The 24,109-nt window shown below is 33.4% G+C and overlaps 1 protein-coding gene and 1 pseudogene across 1 annotated transcript in view; both read left to right on the plus strand.

The window, feature by feature from the left end:
- The window catches only part of CNGB3 (cyclic nucleotide gated channel subunit beta 3), a 274,698-nt gene that overhangs the window by 233,191 nt on the left and 17,398 nt on the right, over nucleotides 1-24,109 (plus strand). The window contains exons 15-16 of the mRNA XM_074278924.1: nucleotides 9,833-9,916; nucleotides 17,990-18,108. Of these exons, the coding sequence (XP_074135025.1) occupies nucleotides 9,833-9,916; nucleotides 17,990-18,108 (203 nt within the window). The remainder of the gene's footprint in view (nucleotides 1-9,832; nucleotides 9,917-17,989; nucleotides 18,109-24,109) is intronic.
- Nucleotides 4,569-5,082, plus strand: LOC141552196 (neo-calmodulin pseudogene; annotated as a pseudogene).

The raw sequence follows: 24,109 nt of genomic DNA on the forward strand, positions 1-24,109 counted from the left end.
AATAAATATATGTTTAAATATAATATATAAGCATCTTTATCATCATCATGACAATATAATAGCTAGTATTTATATGGTACTTTAAGATTTGCAAAGTACTTTATATAAATTACCTCACTGGATCTTCACAACTCCTTGGGGAGATAAGTGTCATTTTACAGCTGAGGAAATGGAGATAGAGAGTTGTTAAGTGACCCAGAGTCACAGAGATATTGTTTGAGACTGAATTTGAACTTTGAACTTCCAGATTCAGTATTCTATCCAGTGTGTACTTATCTGACTCTTTATAGCTTGTTTACATGTTGTCTCTTCCTTTCTTTGAATCCCCAGAATTTAGCAGTATTTGGCATATAACAAGCACTTATGAATGCTTCTTGACTGCCTGACAAAATAAGGAAGAACTTTATAACAACAAAATCCAACTGAAGGGGCTATTTTAAGAAGGTATAAGTCACTGATAATATTCAGGCAGAGAATGAGTGACCATATTACAATTATTTCAATAAGTAGTCTCCAAGGCTTCTTTTCACATTCAGATTCTATAATCCTATGATTAATACAGCATAGCTGATTAAAAAGAGATGACTAGCTGGTCTTAAAGCCAGTAATGTCTGGGTTTAAGTCCCTCCTCTGACACATCCTCATTATCACTATCACCACCACCACTAGCATTTATTACCATTCATAGAATATTTAGTATATGCTAGGCACTATGCTAAGTTCTTTACTATTTATATCATTTATTTCTTATAACATTTCTGAAGGTAAGTGCTATTATTGTCACATTTACCAGATGAAAAAGCAGAGACAAACCAAAATTAAATTATTTGCCCAGTTTCTCACAACTAGTATATACCTGAGGTCAGATTTGAACTCTGGTCTTCATGACTCCAGGTCCAACATTATTCCTGGCATCATGTAGCTGGATATACTGGATGTATGACTCTGGATAGTCATTTAATCAATGCTTTAGGCTCTTCTCAAAGCATTGTGTAAACAATGTCAACCTGCATTGGTAGAGGGAGTTTCTTCATCTGGGAGTTCCTTATACCAATAAAATCACAGATCCAATCCTTATCCCTGTGATTAAATATAATTCTTTAGTGTTTAGATCTTTGAAAATGTCACGCTAACTTAAGGAATAAATATTTATTATTCTGTTAACTTACTTTTATTATATTCATACCAGTTATTAATTCCCTTCTTTGAGAAGTTTTTAAACCATAGACTAGTAGCTCATATGAGATTATCTCGTAATTTCAAGATGATTAGATTTTGGTAACTCAATTTTTCCATTTTTCTTTTAACATATATTCCTTGAAATCCATAAAGTCTATATTCTAAAGTAGATCTAATTGAAAAAATAAAATATTCATTTGTTAAGGTTCTATATAAATTGAGTCATTATTTTCTAAAATTCCCATTAGAGAGCCTATTTCTACCAGAGCAACCCATTTCCATTTATACTTTTGCTAAATGAAAAGCAATTCTATATAATCGTGGGGCATTAGAGTTGGAAAATAGCTCAGAGATTATCTTATCCAAAATCATCCAAATCATAAATCTTGGCCAAAATATCCCTAACAAATAGCCACCCAGGCTCTCCCTGAGGACCAAAAAATGGTGGTTTTCCTCTATCTCTCCCCAACTCATTATTTCCCAAGGCAGCCAATTCCACTTTAGGATAGTCCTGATTGTTAGAAAGTTTTTTTTTTCCTTTTGTTTAGTCAAAATCTGTCTCAGTGACTTCCACATGTTAGTCCCAATCCTGCTATTTTGGGTCAAGTCAATTAAATTTCAAGGTAGCCTGATTCTATTAAAAGCCTACTGCACAGAGAGAAGGTGACATAAACTATATATTTTTTTATTTATATCTCAGAGCATATATATATATATGTACACACACACACACACACACACACACACACACACACACATATATATATATATATATATATATATATATATATAGTATGTATGAATGGTAGTATAACATATAGTATAATTGTACCTGAATAGGCATCTTCTATATAACATTTTCAATAACGGTTCATCCATCCTATCTCTTTGAAGAATTCAGTAGCTATGCATTCCATGTTTTTACAGCTTTAAATATTGAATATCTGTTCCTATAGATAGTTAATGTCTTCCTATTGCAAATTCATTTCATTGTTCCTTAGTTTTGTGATCTGAGGAAAAATGTATCTCCCACATAGATAGCATGTAAGATATTAAACAACATTTATAATGTCATCTCTAAATCAATCTTCACCATAATAAAAATCTTCCATTGCTTTAACTAATGTGTACATAGAATGTTTTCTAGTCTCACTATCCTAAATTTGGGTTTACTAATGTCCTTCATAAAATTTGATGTCCAGATCTGAACTATGACTCCACATGTGACCTAGCTGAAGCAAATTAAAGAGGGATGGTTTATATCCCTCATTTCAAGAATTATGTTTTTATTAATGCAGCCTGATCATAGCTTTGGGGCTATTATTGTCACCTTATTGACACAAAATGAGGTTAAAGTAGGTTTTTAACATTAATTTTTGTCTGACTGCCCCCCTCTCCCAACTAATACCATTGATTTTTTAAACCAACTGTAAGAATTTCCATTTATTCCTATAAAATTTCATTTTATTAGATTTAGCTCATCATCCTAGCATAATAAGATCTCTTGGGACTGTATCTCTAACATAAGATATGTTAGTTTTGTTTTATCTCTAAATTTCTGTGGGTCATCTGTCTTTAAGCAATTTATTAAAATGTTGAACAGCATAGGACCCAGAATAGACACATATCCAAAAAACTAAACTAGAAACCTCTTTTGAGGTTCATAAATTAATTAATCATTATTCTTTGGAGTAAGTTATTCAACTAGTTCTTATTATGCTATTTCATTAAATGTCTTTGCTTTGAACAAACTACCGCACATTGCTCTGACTGATTCATAAAAACCAATATCAGAATAAGATTTGTTCACCATAATTGTAAGAGTATCTAGATTTATATAGGGTTGCTTGCGTTGCTTTGATTAAAGAACTCATTCATCAAGTTGGAAGGGCACTAAACTCAGATGCTATTGACTCGGAGCTCATCTGTTATCTCTATTTTGGACACTAAATATTACAAAGATTCCCCTAGAGGAAAAAATAATAATTTTTCTTTGCTTTACAAGCTAAAATTAGGCATCTGGCTTTTTCTGATGTGTTTCATGTATGGTTCAAACTAGTTGTTCTGATGACTTTGACTGTTGTGTGCTTAAATCCTGATCTATTTTTATTACTGTGTTCATTTTATGTATAGAAACTGACACCACATTCTTGAAATACCAATGTGTAACATTGTACCTGGAGCCATACAGAGTGATATTAGTTATAGTTATGACTTAATAAGAATGCTACGAGTTTTAGAAAAATGCTCAAAGATAAGCTAGAAATAGGAGAAACACTAACAAAAATGGGAGTTGTTAATCTTTTTTGTTTCATGGATCTCTTTAGTGAATAATCTGATGAAGTCTAGAGATCTCTTATCAGAATAAGGTTTTTAAATGTATAAAATAAAATACATAAGATTACAAAAGAAATCAATTTGAAATAGTTAACAAAATATTTTTAAAGCAAATCCATGTATTACAAATTAAGAACTACTACAGAAAACAATATAAGACACATACAAAAAAAAAAAAAGCCTTGCCTTCCTTTAGTTATTTGCCTCAATGAATAATCTATTCTGAATTTCCTGATACGAAGGAAGCTCTGAAGTAGAACTGGAGCAGATCACTGGGCCCATTCCCAATGATAAAACTATTGTTTTTGTCAAAGACAGAATACCAGAAGATAAAAAAGTAAAATGGAGAAAAAGTACATCTACAGAGAAAATAATAATACTCTATCTCTCAGTGCATAGACTTTATTATCCCAGGTTACAAATATATTTATACATTTATTATATTATATGCATATATAATTATAAATTATATATAATATATTATTATAAATACCTATGTAGGGAAGAATTTTAAATTTGGGATGCTTTTACAATGGAAATCTTGAAGCACTGACAAGCAAGTAATATGGGAAGGGAATCCTCCCCACAAGTAAATGCCAGACTGACACTGTCAAAGCCCAGTTGTGACCATGTCACTTCCTTGCTGCAGGGTCTCAGTAGTTTCCTGTAGTCTCTCCCATAAAATACAAATTTTTCTGTTTGGTCATTAGTATCTTTCAAAATCTGCTCTGATCTTTCCTTCCAAAATCATTTCATGTTACTTTCCCTTACATTATATTCCAAACAAACTAGTCTCTTTTCGAAGTTCATGTTCCATAAGCTTTAACATAACTTTGGAAAGTATACTGGCTTTGCAGTAGAGAGGTCAGACTAGACTTCGAATCCTGCCTATGGAATCTAAGCACAGCTACCAAGGAGGAGGATTATCTGATAGAAATCTGGGCATTGGCAATACTTGAAGCACAGCTGATTGACGGACAGGAGAGCAGACTGTAGAATTCAAAGAAGTCTTTTCACTGTTTGATTAGAATGGAGATGAAGGAATTAGTGTAATGAGGTCACTTAGGCAGAACCCCCCAGTAGAGGAATTACAGAATATGATTAATGAATTAGATGCTGATAGGAATGGCACAGTTGACTTTGCAGAATTTCTGCTGATGATGACAAGAAAATGAAAGACACAGTATGTGAAATTAGAGAAGCAGTAGGTGTGTTTGCTGAGCATAGCGATGGTTCAATTAGCACAGCAGAACTTTGTCACAGGATGACAGATTTTGGAGAGAAGTTACCAGAGAAAGCGGTTGATGAAATGATTGGAGAAGCAGCTATTAATAGTGATAGTTAAGTCAACAATGAGGAGGTTGTAAAAAAAGATGATAGCAAAGTGAAGCTGAAGCTAAAACATATTGAATTTCTGATACAGAAATTTTTATTTGCCTTTCTTTTGTTGCTTATCTATAAAAGGCTTTTCCCCTATTACTTCATTCCATCAAGTCTCTCTCTCCCCTTTATCTTATGGTTTTGTGCCGAAATTTTTATTTTGGGGATTCTTTTAGATATATCTAAGCCCTTTTGCACAACTAAATGGAGCAAGAATTGGTCCAATTAGGGAACATCAGGTTGTGCTTTTTTTTTTTTTTTTTTTTTAGTAAAGAAGTAGTTTACTATAGGAAAGGTCAGCATATTGTTGAAATAGAGAGCTATAAAATATTGTGGTATCTACAGATAGTCAACAACATATACTTGGATGTACTATATCCAAGTACTCATATGACAAGGTTGTTTTTGTTTGTTTGTTTTTTTGCAATTAGGGTTAAGTGACTTGCCCAGGGTCACACAGCTAGGAAGTATTAAGTGACTGAGTTCAGATTTGAACTCAGATCCTCCTAACTTCAGGGCTGGTATTCTATCCACTGCACCACCTAGCTGCCCCTCTATTTTTACTTTTAAAATTTTGTTAGTCACTTAATTTTTTAAATTAAAAATGTCTATTTTGGAAAACAATTTGCCTCAAATCCATTTCAAATTGTATATTTGTTTAGCAATTTTTAAATTTACAATTAAAAAGAAATCCTGTCTTATCTGCCTATTGCCTATATGATTTGAACAAATTGATTAAGCTTTCTATGCCTCAATTTCCTTATGTGTAAAACAAAGGGGTTAGATTAGATGGTCTCTAAAGTTCATTCCAGTTCTATTATTCTTCATAATATTAGTATTGATTATAAGAGGCAGCTACACATCAAGGTGGATAGAGGACCAGGCATTGAGTCAAAAAGATCTAAGTTCAAATCTGGCCATAGACATGTATTGACTCTATGACCTTGGACAAGTCACCCCCTAGTTCTCTCAGTTTCCTCATCTGTAAAATGAACTGGAGAAGGAAATAACAATTCATCCTGATATTTTTGTTACTAAATCCAAGGAACAAAAGTCCATGCAGTCACATAAAGTCAAACACAACTACATAACTGAACAGTAAAATTCATATTATAGCCCTCATCCCAAAATTACTTGGCATATATTTTGAATTTATGTCACCATGGACTTGTCATTTTCTCTTATAGAATATAAATTTTAGAACTAAGACCATTTTCATTTTCATCTTTGTATCTTCAGGACCAAGTATTGTCATATAATAATCATTCAATAAACACTAATTCTATTAAATTGAAAGAAAATAATAATTTTAATAATAACTAGCATTAATAAAATACCTTAAGATTTATAAAATATTTTGCAAATATCTAATTTTATATCCTCACATGAACACTAGGAGATTAGGCACTATTATTATTCCATTTTACAGATGAAGAAACTGAGGAAGAATGAGATGTTCAGTATCACACAGCATAATAAATTTCTAAGACTAGATTTGAACTCAGATCCTCCTGAGTATTCACAATAGAATATAAAGAATTAAACAGAAATTACATTTCATTAAGACAAATCCAGATTAGATAGAGTTAGTATTAACTCTTATTATCCAAGGTAAATATAATTACATTAACTAATAATTCCTATCAATGCAATTTGGCAATAGTAGTTTTCCTTGCATCAACATCCTCTCAGTTGGTATGTGATCAAACAAATTAAATTTGACCTAATCAAAATATAATTATCATTGTAAACCTGAAGCCTAAAAACAATCATACTATATATTTTAAAGACCACTAAAGATGATTTTATTTTTCATTCTGTCTGCTATTTTTTTAACTTATTTTCCCAAATCTTCTGCATTAGTGTGGAAATATGAAAGTAAACTCTATCTCAATAAAAAAGACTTCATCTGTGTGTGCTTAGGCACTACCAAGCACATGTCTAATGCATTTTCTTCAACATCAAAGGCACTACTGGCCTTAAAGGGAGAGAGCTTGTGTCCAATTTGAAGTTGCTTTGAAGGGGAAAAAAATCTCCTCTAAGTGCTTGGGATGCCTTCCTTCTAAAAATGCCTTTTCAACTGAGAAACAAATAAGAAGGTTGTACCCAAAGGATAATTTATTTTGAGAGTCACCACTGAAAACTAAGTCTTAGAAAGTGACTCACTCATTAAATGAAATTATAATATTAGCGGGCTAGAATTTGTTTTGGAAAAAAAGATTTCTCAGTAGAAAAGGCATTTAAAAAAATATATATTGAATAAAAAGTAAAACTCCTCTGTAAGGTACCCTACCAAAAAATGGGGAGTAAAAGTTTCAATGGCTCAGGGAAAATAATATCTGTGTGTATATTAATTCAAGTGGAAACCTGGAAATTAACTTAATATTGTCAATTCAATTGAGGTAATCAATGCAGGACAAACTATAATTTCCCCATCTTGGCATTTTAAAGGCATTCATAATCTCACTCATGTTTACCATTCTAGGTTTATTTCATATAATTCTTCTTCATATGTTCTATAGTACTACTTAATTAATTTACTTCTTGCTTCCTAAACTAGGGTATCATCCCCCACTTCCACATCTTTGTATAAACTGTACCTCTGTTAAGAATGCAGACCCACCTTTTAGCATCCTGTACTTTCATCAAGGTGTAGTTCAGGTGACTCCTGCAACAGAAAGCCTTTCCTCATCTCCTGATCTCCTGATTATTAGTGTCTTCTCCTTCCTCAATTTTTTTCATCCAAACCTGTGGTTTTATCAGTGTGGGGAACTCCCTGTGTGAAAACACCTTCCACCAATACAAACCAGCAACTTCTCTTATTGTCTCAGAGAGATGCTTGGAGCACTGAGAGGTTAATCAATTTTGCCTACAGTCAGGGAGCTAATATGTGTCAAAGGCAGAATTTGAACCCAGGTTTCCCTTACTCCAAGGTCTTCCTTCTATCCGTTATGTCTTACCACATTCTTTCTCAAAATAATCATGTATGTATACTTATATGCTTTCATGTTTTTATCCGCCTTCCCCAAGTAGAATGCAAATTCCTTTAGAATAAACACTTTTTCATTTTGTGTGTGTTTGTGTGTGTTGTATATTAACTCTTCTTGTTAATTTGGATTAAGTGGATGGTTGAAGTCACAAAGTGATGTTCCTGGCACAAACTTGACTGCAGCCTACTGGGAAAGAGCTCACTATGTAAAATGCTTCTCCCTCAGCAGTGATACATTTGCAAGGCTCTTCCTCCCCACATCCTTTGTATAAAGAATAATATATTTGCAAGGCAATATGCTAATCCTAAAAGTCATAGCCTATAGCCATGGAGCAGAACAAAAATCGACTGGTCAGCAGTGAAAATTCCTTAACCTTCGCCCAATTCTTACTTTGCCAAATAAAAATGATTGATTACTGTTTGACCAACCAAAATAACTGTAAAGTTCTGTCGTCTCTCAATTGTAATCCTTCTCTGGGAGGAGGTTTCTTTTCTCTATGTGCAGGTTTCTTGGGAGGCTTCTGGAGCCTCCAGGCAGCCTCTTCTTCTTCCTGAATCCTGGCTCTGAATCTCCTCCAGCTCTTGTCCTTCCCCAATCCAGACTGCTTTTCAGACTCAATGTTGCCTTCTTTTATCCTTGAAGATAATGGGCTTGTAAGAACACCCAGGCACTTGTGGGAACTCCTACCGCCAAAGAATTTGCTTCCTTAAAAGTGTAAACTCCTTTAAAAGTGTAAACTCCTTTTCAGAAGTCTAAATGTGTAAACTCCTTTTAAAGGTGTGAACTAAAGGTGTGAACTCTGAGCTAGAGAATTGTTTAGACAACCTTATAATCCTAACAAATAACTAATCATAAAGCTATAGAGTGATCCATATCTCTATTATGTATACTTCCTAATTTTCTCCTAGTCAAGATTCTTATGTCTCCATTTTTCCAAAGGGAAAGGAAGGAAGGAAAATAAGTAGAATAAGCCAACCATAAAAACCCAGGAAAATAGGTGACATCCAAAAAACCAACAATACTATGAGTACAAATTAAATTTCTATTCAGAGACACAAATATCAAAGCCATGAAGAGGGATTAAAGACCCAGGAATGAATTTATCATCATCAAGAAAAAAGATAGATTGGATACCTGCTCAATGCAAAAACATAGATGCAAATCAATATAGAGATAAGTAAACTGAGGCTCAGAAATGATTCTGCCTTCTCAAGAAGGTTGTACACTAATGGGGGACATAAAACAAATAAATTTAATTAATTTTAGTGAGTATTTATTGAGTGCCTATTATTATATTCACTCTCTTCCCTAAGATTGACTTCATACTCAAAACTGTAGACAAAAGTGTTCTTCTCTAGGCACAAGCCTACCACCATCAAAGAATTTCAACTGTGGAATAATGGTGCCTGCTCCCATATTAAAATAACAACTTACATTAGGTCATTACCAACATGCTTGCCTTCATGTAGATACAAAACATGAAAGAGAAACTAAAATTCCTTTTTTTTTTTAAAGTTCATCACATTTTAAACATTTGTAGCAAGTCACTCTATTTTTCAAAGAAAATTTTTGTATCCTTGATGGAAAATGCTTAATATCTTGAGAAAGGTGACACATTGACAGATTCACGCTCTAGTTATCAGTGATGTAACATAGAATCAACATTCAAGAGCTAAAAGAGATCTCAGAGACCCTGTTGCCCAACCTTCTTATTTTATAAATGTGGGAAATGTGGCCCAAAGAGGTACTCACCTGCTAAAGTCAGCATCTGAATCCAGGGTTCAAATTCACTATTTGCAAGATGCTTTGCTATCTTCTTTACGATATCTATTATTTCCATTCTGATGAAAAAATCATTTGGGATATTTTTTAAAAGATCATAAACAAAGTTACATTACTCAAGTCTAGAAAAAAATGTGGTGCTTTATTTTTTTCATTTACAATAGGGGTGTGAAACACAGATGCTTTATGACATACTGCTGAAGATGAAATCCACTGTGTATTTACCTGGTGACTTTGTCTGCAAAAAGGTAAGTAAATTCTATTTTTCAAATGCAATAATAAACAGTAGATTCAAAATGGAGTTTGGATATAGGCCAAAAGTGTGCTTTAAACAAAATTCGTCGCAAGTGAATTCTATGGTAGAAAGATAATTGTGATATACAAAGTTGGATAATAATAATAACAGGCTCCCAGACATCAAAATGTACAAGACAATATGAATTCCATTGTTTACATGGCAAAATATAGAATTTGGGTAGTCTGGGAAAACTGCTTTATTATAGATACAGGTCATTAATTTAAAATATTTCAAGAGAAAGAAAAAGTTATACAAGTTGGCGGTGCTCTACTATTTAAAACATATAACAAAATTACCACACCTTGCATTTAGGCAAGTTTGCATAAATAATAATAAATTATTATTTAAGGCTTGTAAAAAAAAAAACTATCACGATTTACTCTTGTCTGATTATTTACTTTAGGGATTATCTAGAGGCCATTTTTGAAAGAAAAAAAAATGCCTTCCTCTTACAACCCCAGAAAAGTGATAGGCCCCCATCTTTCCACTATTAGCATGATGGACTATCCTAAGTAACACAGAATTAAGATGGAAATTTTTTTCTAAATCTCTTTCACCCATCCCCAGACCATGTTGTCTCTACTCCAGCCCTCATATTCTAAATACCGCATCATGTAGCTGTCATTATTCAGGGAAGAGGCGTGGTATAGCCTGGAAATGGCAGGAAAGTGAGGTAAAAGTTTAGAACTAAACAAGATAAGACAAAAGCTGGTCTGTCTAAGCCTAAAATGCTTTTAGGATATTGGAATGCAATCCCAACTCAGATCCTGTGGGCAAGCCACTTAATCTCTTTGTGATTCAGTTTCTTCAATAGTAAAACAAAAAGGTTAGAAATGATATTGTCCTAGGCCTCTTCCAGCTCTAAATCTAGAATCCTATGTCAGGGTGTTCTTTTAAGACCCAAAAAAATATGAAATTATTTCTCCAAGCCAAAGCTTTGTTCCAAGAAGTCTAAAAATTTTTTTGATATTGAAAGTACCTTCAGCAGAGCAGAAACAAATAAGCTTAGCACCTGTAAATAAGAATAATTAGTAAAAATGAAGAGGCTACTAAGGGGCTCATAAATGTCTCCCCACTCCCAATAGTTTCATCCCTGGTCAATCCCCTTCTAGCTGAGCTATCTCACTTTCATACATTCTCCCCACTGGCATCCCAAAATCAATATTTCCATTCCCATCCTCCCCATTCCTTGATGTAATTCAAACACATTTCACAAGTTTCCCCAGGCATATTTTATGTCCCTTGCTCCAGGAGTAAAAATCATTAAATTCAGTTCTAGTCCAAGGCTCACTTAGCTACTGAATACATATTAAATCATTTGGCCACAAATCTTATATTAACTATAAAGAGTAGTACATAGTCAATTCTCAACCATCAGGTCAATTAAAGAATCCCCACTAACTCGAGTCTTAAAGAAGTCTATACCAGGGAAAGTAATGGAATATTATTGTTCTATAATGATGAACAAGCTGATTTTAGAAAAGCCTAAAAAGATCTATGTGAACTGATGCTGAGGGAAACAAGTAGAACCAGGAATATATTGTACACAGTAACAGCAAAATTGTGCGATTATCAGTTATGAAAGACTTGGTTCTTAGCAGTTCAGTTATCCAAGGCAATCCCAAAAAACTTGGGATAGAAAATGTCAGAGAACTATAGATAATGAATGTAAGTCCATACATGCTATGTTCACTTATTTTTTTTCCTTTTTCTTTTGTTTTTTTTTCCTTTTATGCTTTTTCCCTTTTGTTCTGATTTTTCTCTGCCAATGTGATTCATAAAGTAATGTGTATTTTTTAAAGTAATGTGCATATATGACAAGAAAAATAAAGAAAACAAATTTTAAATAGAAATTTATACCAGTTAAGAATGAGGCAGTTGTTAAGGAATCCTAATGACAAAAATCCAAATTGGAATAACCCTATTTCTTCCATTCTACCTTCAGAACACTGATACTACAACCTTGTATTTGGAAGTTCTTATGTTGGCATAGCCTCCGTCCCCAAAAAAGTATTCCAAATTGTCCAAATGGCATCAGAAAGTGGAAGTGATGATTATTCCTATTTTGAGTTTATAAATAGCCTTATCCCTAAGTAGCTCTAATTGCTTGGCAAACTTTGAAATGTATCATAAATGCATCTCCCTAACAGACTGGACCCATGCTTATCCAAATAGCACCCAGAATAAGACTGGGCATTTCAATCTCTTTGTGTAATTCCTAATCTTCCCTTCAAGTTCTACTCCGAAGCCAGTGCCACTTTTCCATATTAAAATTATAGATTTGTTTATCTAAATGTGAGTTTGAATTTTTGGTTGTTGTTTTTTTCAATTATTTGAACTGTTTATTCAGCTATTTAATATTGAGTTAATGTTTCAGTTATATTATTTCAGTTATTCAGGTGAGATTCCCAAGATTTTAGTCAGCTAAGTATAGTTAGGTCCACAAAACTTTTTTTAAGGCTTTTATTTATTGTATGTTAACTACTTATAGGTTGCATGTTAACTAATTTGCTAACTGATCTATCTGGACTGGTAATCCCCAGTGGACAATTGCCAGCTGGGGAGCTTTACTTAGAACATCACAAATTAGTTCAGGGCATAATTGGAGCTTCCCCTTAGTGCTATGGGGTAGCCTCCATTTGGGGGAATAGGGAATTCAGTCTTCACAAAATCATGGTGGAATTTCCTTTTTAGTAGATATTACTTAGGAGTAGATTTAAATTTTATTTCTTATTTATCAACCTCAAAAGAATCTGACTTGATTTGACTTTATCATGTAATTCTTTACTCTAGAGAATGTCTGCTTCCTTTGAATACTAAATAAACATCCAACAAAAATTTAAATTAGTTTAAAAATATTCATGGAACAGTAAATGCTTAGCTTGTTAATTTTTTTGTAATCTCCTTAGAAAATTATGGAAACATCATTAAAAAATTAATTTAAAATGCTGAATTATATTTAAGAACCCATTATATATTTCCTCCTCTAGTCAAGTTCTTAAAAAATCATTTCAGGTCCTTTCAAGTTGATTCATGTCAGGGAGAAGAAATGTGATACTCTTCTTTTTTTTTATTCTTTTTTTAAAATTTTATTTATTTAATAATTTTCTCCAGTTACATTAAAAATATTTTTTACATTTTTTTAAGATTTTTGAGTTCTAGATTCTTTCCCTTATCTCCACCCACAATTAAGAAACCACATATGAAGTTATGCAAAGTATTTCCATAGAAGTCAAGTTGTGGAAGAAAACATAGATCTCCCACCCTAATGAAAATAAAAACCCTCAAGAAAAATGAAGTTAAAAATAGAGAGATAGAGTAATAGAGAATGCTTCAGTCTATATTCAGACTTGATCAATTCCTTCTCTGAGTATGGATAGGATTTTTCTTCATAAGTCTTTCAGAGTAGGTGTGGATGATTATACTACTGAGAATAAAAAGTCATTTACAGCTAGTCATCCCAGAACATTGCTATGTGATGCTCTTCTAATCATGACCTTCTGCAGTGTTTCTTGAACAACTATATTTCTGCAGAATGTTTCCATTATTCCTTATTAAATGCACATAATTTTATATTGAGGGGGGAAAAAGCAATTTTGCCCACCAACGCACTTAAAATCACTTTTGTCTTATATGTTTAATTATTAGCAATGTTTTTATCATGATGCTAGTAGTTAGTGCCACAAAATAATCAAATCTCATTCAATGCAAATATATGCTTAAAGATAAATACAAACTTGAAATGAAGTCTCCTATCTGGAGGAGACCTGAGTGCTAGCCCTAGTTTTACTGCTAATTTTGATTTTAAGGTAATAATTTAAATCAGGGCTTCTTAAAGTTTTTCCACTAATGTCCCCTTTTGGCATGAAAATTTTTTATGTGATACCAGGTATATAAATATATAAAATAGGTATACAAATCAAACATTTATTGATAATAATTCATAATTTTGTAACCCTACATTGAATTATACAACACCAAATGGGGTCACAACCCACAGTTTAAGAAGCTTTGATTTAAATGACTATGTTCTTCTTTTCCTCTTCTATCAAGTAAAGGTGAAAATAAAAATTGTATTGATATAATATGAAATAAATGAGAAAGTCTGTTAGAATTAAGAGCACTTTGTGAATCTTATGTATTTTTTAAAAATGTATTTCTTTGGTATTCTTGCAACCAGAAATCCTAATAATCAGCATTTTCCCATGTTTACAATGACAATTTAAATTCATGATATTGTCCCTGAGGGATGACAAGGTTCTGAAGTACCCTTGCAACTATTAAATAGAAAACCCAGTATTTGACATTCAAGCTCTTTCTTCATATTCTAGCCTCCTTCATATCTCCACCTCCAACTTTCTACCAGTATTCTTATGCCTTATTCCTTGCCTAACTTCTTCATTGCAATGACACTGACCTCTTTGCCATCCTATGGAACAAGATTCTCCATCTCTCACTTCCCAGCCTTTTCTCTATCTCTCCCTCATTATTGGAAAACACTCCATTTTCATTTATAAATTTAGCTAAGTGGATATGGAGTCAAAGAATATTCATGTTGAAAAATGTTAAAGCTATACTGAAATCTCAGTATGAGATAATAAAGTGAAATGGCGATTACATTGGGAGATATATTCAGGACTAGGAAGGTTTTAAGCCCCCACTATTCAGTCTCCTAGTGAAACCACATCTGAAGTACTATATTCACATTAAGTTAAAGTTAATTTAAACATGTATTGGTCAACCTGCCATGAGGGGGAAGGGGTGGAGGGAAAGAGGGAAAAAGTTGGAACAAAAGGTTTTGCAATTGTCAATGCTGAAAAATTACCCATGCATATATTTTGTAAATAATTTTTTTTAAAGTAAAATAAATAAATAATAAAGTTAAGTTAAAGACATACAGAAGAGGCCAATTCAAATGATAAGGGGCCATATTATCTGATAATTGATTAACTTAAATATTTAACTTAAAATATTTAACAAAAAAGAAAAAATGGACAGATGTAATTGTATTTTTTTAGTTAAAGGACTATCTTTAAGATAAGAAACTAAATTTAATTTGATTGGTCCAAGATAGCAGAAGTAAGAGCAATGAGTCAAAAGTTTCAAATAAACTAGGTTTGTTGTCAGAAAAGACTTTCCAATAATGAAAGCTATCAGATAAATAACATATCCAACAAGATAGCCAACAAGTAGTCATTTAGCCTTCTCTTAAAGACAATAGATAACTTCAGATGAGAAGGAACTCACTACAAACCAAGACAGCCCACTGAACAATAGGATATTTCTAGTTGATAAAATTTATATCTTTTTATCATAGCTATATCTTTCCCCTGTATGTTTATCATCCATCATCCTGAGATGACAAACAATCTATTTCTAGGCCTATATTCAAAGCCTTTGTAGCTTAATGAAAGTAATAACTAAAGAGTTTTGAAGTTTGCAAAACATTTTCTTCACAACAATCCTGTGAGGCACATAGTACAAAAATTATTATTACTATTATTATTTTACAAATGAAATTATTGAGGCTCAGAAAAGCTAAGTAACTTGTTGAACATTATCAAACTAAAGAGAATATGTATCAGTCAAGGCCTGAACTTTAGTATTTAAGGGACTAGTGATCCTTCCACTATGATCTCACAGACCTTACTTTACTGACATATCTTTGGGAACCCAAGGTCAGATCCACACCATGATGAGGGATCTAAATTTGACCTAAGTGAAAGAATGATGGGCTAGATTATTTGATTAAACTAAACATCCCTTAATTTTATGTAATAATGTGTATTATATTTTTAATAACTCAGATGGTTCTTACCTCACCTTATTGTACCAATCTTGATCTATTTTAGTGGTGAAAATCTCCTAGTGATACAGTAGGAAACTAGAATGGTCTAAGAACCCTTTTTGATACAAGATACAACCCTTTTTTATACAAGAAGTCAATTTATGAGCCCTTTGTTCTTTTATCAAAAAGTAATGAATAGAAACATGGTGAAAATAGAAATATATTCAGTAATATATGGTTTTCCCAATTCTTGGCCCCAGAGTAAAATTCCAAAGGTGCAAGAGCAATTTTGGAGCTAAGTACTGCTTCCTGCTATTGGAGAAGTGATGGTACATCCATTTAACTCCTTTAAAACTCAACATTAGTTAATACTAGTTAAACCTTCCCACAAATTGGCAGGACAAAGCAATGAATAGTATGTGAAGCCATGATATAAGCTGGTTCTGGGATTAAGAATACTATAATCATAGTTGATCTAGAATTTCAAAGCATATATAATTAGCACATATAATAAAACCTAGATTCTATGACAAATAGCTGTTCTTTGATTGTCCTTGTGTCTTGTTTTTATTCTTTTAGAGATATAAATTTATATATTGCAGGGGTTTTATTATAGTTATTTATAATAATGTTACTCTTAGAAAAACACTGAGTAAGAAATGGGTTCTCTTTCAGATTGAAGCTGGACCACCACTTCTCAAAAAGTTATAGTGGGGATTCAATCTTCAGGGCAGAGGTTGTTAATCTATTGTCCACAGACAGGTCCATGGACAGATCTCAATGAGTCTGTGAACTTGGATAGAAAAAAAATTACATCTTTATTTTTCCTAATTTCTAACTAAAATTTAGAATTTCCTTCCATTATGAATATAGACAACAAATATCTGGGCATATTTGCTTCACAAGACTACCAAAAGAATCCATGATGAACAAAAAAGGGCCAAGAAAAATAGACTAAATAGCCACTCCTTCTAATGGACAAATTCTTTTCTTCTGTGGATGCACAAAATAATCTTTAAAATGGACTGTTATTCAGACAATTTTCAGATGATGAAATTGAAACTATATCTACTCATATAAGTGTTCCAAATCACTATTGATCAGAGAAATGCAAATTAAGACAACTCTGAGATACCACTACACACCTGTCAGATTGGCTAAGATGACAGGAAAAGGTAATGATGAATGTTGGAGGGGATATGGGAAAACTGGGAATGATGAATTGTTGATGGAGTTGTGAAAGAATCCAGCCATTCTGGAGAGCAATCTGGAATTATGCCCAAAAAGTTATCAAAATGTGCATACTCTTTGATCCACCAGTGTTACTCCTGGGCTTATATCCCAAAGAAATACTAAAGAGGGGAAAGGGACCTGTGTGTGCCAAAATGTTTGTGGCAGCTCTTTTTGTAGTGTCTAGAAACTGGAAAATGAATGGATGTCCATCAATTGGAGAATGGTTGGTAAATTGTGGTATATGAATGTTACGGAATATTATTGTTCTGTAAGAAATGACCAGCAGGATGAATACAGAGAGGTTTGGAGAGATTTACATCAACTGATGCTAAGTAAAATGAGCAGAACCAGGAGATCATTATACACTTCAACAATAATACTATATGAGGATGTATTCTGATGGAAGTGGATACTTCAACATAGAAAAGATCTAATCAGAGGGCAGCTAGGTGGCGCAGTGGATAGAGCACCAGCCTTGAATTCAGGAGGACCTGAGTTCAAATCTGGTATCAGACACTTAAACACTTCCTAGCTGTGTGACCCTGGGCAAGTCACTTAACCCCAGCCTCAGGAAAATAGATAAATAAATTAAAAAGAAAAATAAAAAAGAAAAGATCTAATCCAGTTCCAATTGATCAATGATGGACAGAATCAGCTACACCCAGAGAAGAAACACTGGGAAATGAGTGTAAACTGTTTGCATTTTTGTTTTTCTTCCCAGGTGATTTTTACCTTCTAAATCCAATTCTTCCTGTGCAATAAGAAATTTGGTTCTACACACATATATTGTATCTAGAATATACTATAACATATTCAACATGCATAAGACTGCCTGCCATATAGGGAAGGAAGGGAAAAATCAGACAGAAGTGAGTGCAAGGAATAATGTTGTAAAAATTACTCATGCATATGTACTATCAAAAAAAAGTTATAATTATAAAATTTAAAAAATGCCAAACTGAAAAAAAATGGACTTATTTTTTCTTTATGTTTTGCTTCCAGGGAGAGATTGGTAGAGAGATGTACATCATTAAACAAGGAGAAATCCAAGTTCTTGGAGGCTCTGATGGCAAACAAGTTCTGGTTACTCTGAAAGCTGGATCTGTCTTTGGAGAAATCAGGTATCTTGAAGACATTGTATGATTATTTTAAAAATATAATTCATCCAAGAAAAAAATGTTTATCCTCCTTCAAAATTTTCAATGGCATTGCCCATATTTACCAGTACCATGCCTTCAAAGATATTTCTAAGTGATATATGATTCTTAAAAGCAAAAACTATCACACTTTTTTACTTGTTTTCCTAATACCTACCACTTAAATGATTATTTATTGATATGTTTCTACTGGGCCACATAAACTAAATAATTAATAAAATTTTGCCTCTAACAGATATACTCATGATTTTATCCAAAAAACCTTATTAAAAATTAATGAAAAAAGAAATATAGAAAAATTTAGGAAGATTATCTTCATTTACAATACAGTAAACATATATTTAGCATCTCTATGTACAAGATGACTTGCTAAGCTCTGGGGACACAATAACAAAATAAAAAAAGAACTAAGAAATCAAATGCTGTACAGGCAGAAACAATATGACTTGTATAGAGAAGTTGAAAAAAAAGGGAAGAGTTGAGAAAGGAGAGCCAAGGAGAACTCCAAGGTTATGACCCTGGATGACTAAAAGGATGGATAGAAAAAAAATTACATCTTTATTTTTCCTAACTTCTTTCAATCAAAACAGGTCAAATCAAAGGAAGACTGAATTTGGAGAGAAATTTGATTTTTGATGGTATGCTCAACACAAATTTCTAGTAGGCAGTTGGTGTGTTCAGAGGAGTTATCAAGACTGTAAATACATAGGGATTATAAATACTGTAAACACAGGTGAAGAGAGGATTGCAAATACATGTATGTAAATACATACATTTGCATAAAAATTCAATTAAAGCTATAAGATCTGATGAGATCAGTGAGGAAGGAAGTATAGGGAGAGCCTACAAGAAGGTCCAGGATAAAGCTTTTTTTTGGTGGGTGGGAGAAGGACAAAAACACAGTAAAAGATAGTGATGGACATATGAAAGGAGAATCAAGATTTAGCAATATTAGCATAGCCCAGGGTAAACAGAATATATAGGAGGAGGGGTCAGTCAACATTATCAAAACTTACAGAGAGGTCACCTAGAATGAAGACTGAGAAAAGGTCACTGGACCTAAAATTAATTTTCAATGGTAACCTTAGGAGGGAACAGCTCTAATCAAGTAGTTACATTGGAAGCCAGATTGCAAAGACTTGTAAAGCAAATTAGTAGCTGAGGAAATAGAGACAATAAAAGTAGATGATAGTTTCTAAAGGTTTGACTGAAAAAGAGAAGAGAAAAAGAGAAGGGGGAGTGAAGAGTCATGGTGAAGATCTTTAAGAATGATATTTAAAATATATGTAGATTGAAGGTGACAGAAAGAGAAGGACCGATCAAGGAGTCAAACTCAAAGTAGACCTGGAGGAGATAGGATTAAGAACACAAATGGAGGGTTGCCCCTTGACAAGGAGGAGGACTACCTCTTGAACAAGCATTAGAACAAACCAGAGAATGAGGAATGTGAAAAGGAGTTTTTAAGGTATGGAGGAGAGAAGAAGCAGCTCAATAACAATTGCCTCCATTTTCTCAGTTAAGATATTTACATGCAAGGGAAAAGAGAGGAGTTGGTTTATAAGATTTGAGGAAAGGAAAAAAGGTTTGTAATATCTATTGTGGAGAATTTGGTAGAGAGCTAATTAGGAAAATATAAAAAGATTGATGTACAAAAACAAAAACCCAGTTGAGACTATATAAAATAAATTTGTAGTGAATCTCAATCCAGATGGTTTACTTTCATTTAGAAACATTAATTTATCATAAAATTGACTAAAATTTCTTATTGTTAAACTGAAGGCATTTAAACCCCTGAAGTTAGCATAGGCAAAAGGTGATATGAAAACAAATCAATAAAAATGTATATTCTTAAAGAGTTAATCTTAATTTCCACTTTCCAAGAGTTTAAGGCTAGTTTTTTCCAGATTGAATTTTTCATTATTCACTTACATACTTTACATAACTCTAATAAGAAAATGTGATTTTTTTTTAAAGTGTCAAGCACCAATGCCCCTAATTTAGCCTCTGAACAAGCCTGTAGCAGCTCCCTCATATTTCCTGAAAAGGTGCCACAGACAAATATTACTGAAAACAAGGAAATCTAGTCAGAAACAGACAAGTCTATAAAAGAAATGTCAAAAAAGAAAAGTGAGAGAAGACTAAAATTGGCCTAAATTGCTCTAGTTTAAAAGGCAGCAGAAACCCTCTAGCATCTAATAGATTGGTTTTGACCAAAAACTCCAGAAAATTCTCCCGTTGTGTGTGTGTTGACAATAGTCAGGCAACTGAGTCTATTAAAAATCAAGACACTGCTTCAGACTCTGAGACCAAGGACTACAGGATGTCTATTCATCATTTCTCTGCTACCTGACTGCATGGTGACCAGTCTCCAATCATATTTTGCCTTGTGTACAGCATTTAACCCCTTATAATTCAGACAATTGTCTTTGACACTACATAATCCTAAAAAATTAACAGCATATAATTGACTGGCTGCCCACTTTTCTGAAGGAGAGTTCTTGTAACAACCCATAAGTAGAGAAAATAGCTGTGACTGCTGATACCTGGTACATCAGTACAGGGAAGAAGCATAATGCAAAGGATGCTGGATTTAAGGCCAGGAGACCTGGGCTCAAATACCAGCTCTATAATTTACTACCTATGTGACCATGGGCAAATGATTTAACTTTCTAAGCTTTAGTTTTCTTACTGTAAAATGAAAGGGTAGTCCAAATGACCTTTGATGTTACTTCCTGCTTTAAATCTATACGTTTATATCATATATATGTGTGTGTATATGTATGTATATGTATTTGTCGATATATATATATGTGTGTGTGTGTGTATATAATTGTATTAATATGTACTTTATTCAATTAGTTAATACAATTATCACTATTTGTAAAATAATATTCCTTTATCCATTTATTCTGTTTTTAGAAACAAAATTTTCTTTTATTCATGTAAAACAAATGAATAATTCATGAGTGACTAAATGAAATAGGATTTCCTTTACTTACAGACCATCATTTTTTTTTATTCTTCTTCCTATCTCACCAAGTGAAAGGAAAGTGATTGAAGAGAAAGGTACTGTTCAGACATTTTCTCCATTCCATGACCCTGCCCAAGCTGTGAGGCACATTTTCTTCTTCATTCCCTCTTCCATCCTCTCTGAGACCAAGTGACATGAGTCGAAATGTATTTTCTGGGCTTTTATATTTAAATGGATTATTTACTTTCTGGTTGGTTGGTCTGACTTATCTACTTCTCTCTGCCAAGACAGATAATAAATCTTATATAAATCTGCAGGTTCAAAGTAGCAGAAGGTCAAGGTAAGAATTATAATTGTGCCAAGATATAGAGCAAGCACTTAATGTTTGTTGATTGAAAAATCAAAAAAAAATAGAATCATAAAATTAGAAGAGAATTTAGAGCTCATTTTCTATCTTTATCATTATTTATTATTCTTACTCCTAATGAAGTAATGTATGAAGCTTTCTAACTCAGAAGAAACTTATAATGAATAAAGAATGATTATGAGCCTAAATACATTTGTGCCAAAGTGATAATCAAATGTGATACTTTACATCGTCAATCTTTCATTGAAGTCACTGTCACATTGGCATGGATACTGTCTACTGAGGTGCAGATCACAATCCAGTCATCCTTTCTTATGTATGTGATCCTTATCTCCCTCCTGCCTTTCATTCTTTAGAGAAGACCACTCCATGTACTACAGATCTTCTCTGGTCTTTTAACATTCTATATGTACCTCTGCAGTATCCTAATTATATATTTGCTATCCTACCAGCAGCTAGGCAGTACAAGTGGATAGAGCATTGAGCCTGAAATCAGGAAAATTAGTTCAAATCCTATTTTAAAAACATATTAGCTGTGTGATCCTGGGAAAATCACTTAAACTGTTTCAGTTTCCTCAACTGTAAAATGGGGATAATAATTGTTCCTATCTTGAAGTACTGTTGTAAGAATCAAATGAGGGACAGCTAGTTGGGGCAATAGATAAAAGCACCAGCCCCGAAGAACGGAGGACTCGAGTTCAAATGTGGCCTCAGACATTTAACACTGCCTACCTATGTGACCCTGGGCAAGTCACTTAATCCCAATTGCCTCAGCAAAAAAAAAAAAAAAAGAATCAAATGAGATTGTATTTGTAAAGTACTTGGAATAGTAGTCACATAATAGTGCTTAATACATGCTTATTAAATTAACAATAACTTGCTCTCGTGTGTGTTAGGCTACTTGTTCTGACCAAAATCATGATCAATAATATGCTCTAGTCAAAAGCTTTTAGACCCACTATGTGGCTCTGCACTGTCTTCTGGGTCTTTTCAAATTGTGATATTCCAGAAACTGTCAGATCCCATGAATTTTTACATAAATGGCTTTTAGATTATATATTTATGGGGCAGCCAGGTGGTGCAGTGGATAGAGCACCAGCCCTGAAGTCAGGAGGACCGGAGTTCAAATCTGGTCTCAGACACTTAACACTTCCTGGCTGTGTGACGCTGGGCAAGTCACTTACCCCTAATTGCCTAAAAAAAAAAAAAAAAAAAAAAAAAAAAAAGAAAGAAAGATTATATATTTATATTAAATTGCTTACCAGTCTCCTTTTGCATATCCTCAGAGGTTAGGAAGTAGGAACAATGAGTGGATATTAAAGACAGATAGACCTAGTCTTGACGTAAGAAAAAACTTCCTAGCTGTCCAAAAAGTGGAATAGACTGCCATGAGAAGCAAAGGCCCCCACCCCACTTGAGATTTCCAGAAAAAGAAGGAAGACTACTTGTTGAGGATGCTATAAAGGAGATTCTTAGGCAAATACAAGAGATAGTAGATGGCCTCTAAGGTCTCTCCCACCTGAAATTCTGTGATTTTTGTATTTTCAAATATTTTGGGCCTCTATGCTTTCAAGTATATTTTTCTGTTCTCCGACTTCATAAAATACTACATTTTTTCCCCTTTTGGCTCACTGGACATCTGGGACTACATTCATTCAATCTTTCTTTAGAGAATCCTTAAAGATAATGGAGGACATCACTGGTCATAAAGCCAGAGAACTAAATTCTACCTAATTCTATCCTTTGCTTACTATGAGACCTTGCAAAAGTAATTTAACCTTTCTGTGACTTAGCTAATAATAGCTATAATAATTGGGATCTTAAAACATGCCATTCTCTACTCCCTCTGAAATGCTGTGAAAATTAATTAGCTGACATCTATAAAGGATTGAGAGCTCCCAAGAGAATGGTGCTTTGTAAATAAAAAATATTATAATCGCTGCCTGTTGCTATTATCACAGGAGGAAATAGCCCTAGGAATAGAATCCAGGTGTTGCTCAATCACAAATGAATGAAATCCTTCATTCCTGGTAGCAGCTGCTTGTGTAAATTTTCCTGTTACCAACTAGGTTAGCTCAGCCAAAAGGGAACTGGTAGATCTATCAGGCCACAAACACACTCAATTATCTGGATGATTCAAACAAATGGTAGTTTTTTGCCTGAATGGACTTTGTAATTGCCTCCTTCCTATTCAGTGCTTTGTCTATACAGATAGAGGAGTGCCACAGCCTTATTTTTCACCTACCCGATGGTCCCAAGCCATATGCCTTCCCCACAAAGCTTTCACCAGCACACAGAGCCCTAGGCTTTTTATTCCAGTGGTGCCATTCAAATGTCTGCCAAATGTGAATCCTGAAAAAAAATTACCTCTGGCATTTACTATTCAAAAATTCCATGACCTTTGTTTAAAAGAGCTAAATTAAACAGAATTCTATTTTTTTTTAAAGGGGCTCTTCTCTTTTTTCAAAAAAAAAAAAAAATCAGGGCAGAGGAGAATGGAAGGTTTGCAGAGATAGCACATACCAATATGGAGGAGGCAAAACTAAAGTGAGAATCCATAATGGCCCACAAAGAAATTGCACACTACATGTCCACATTTTAATCACAATTGCATTTCAAAAAACTTT

Source organism: Sminthopsis crassicaudata, chromosome 1 (assembly GCF_048593235.1).
Source record: "Sminthopsis crassicaudata isolate SCR6 chromosome 1, ASM4859323v1, whole genome shotgun sequence".
Lineage (NCBI taxonomy): Eukaryota > Metazoa > Chordata > Mammalia > Dasyuromorphia > Dasyuridae > Sminthopsis > Sminthopsis crassicaudata.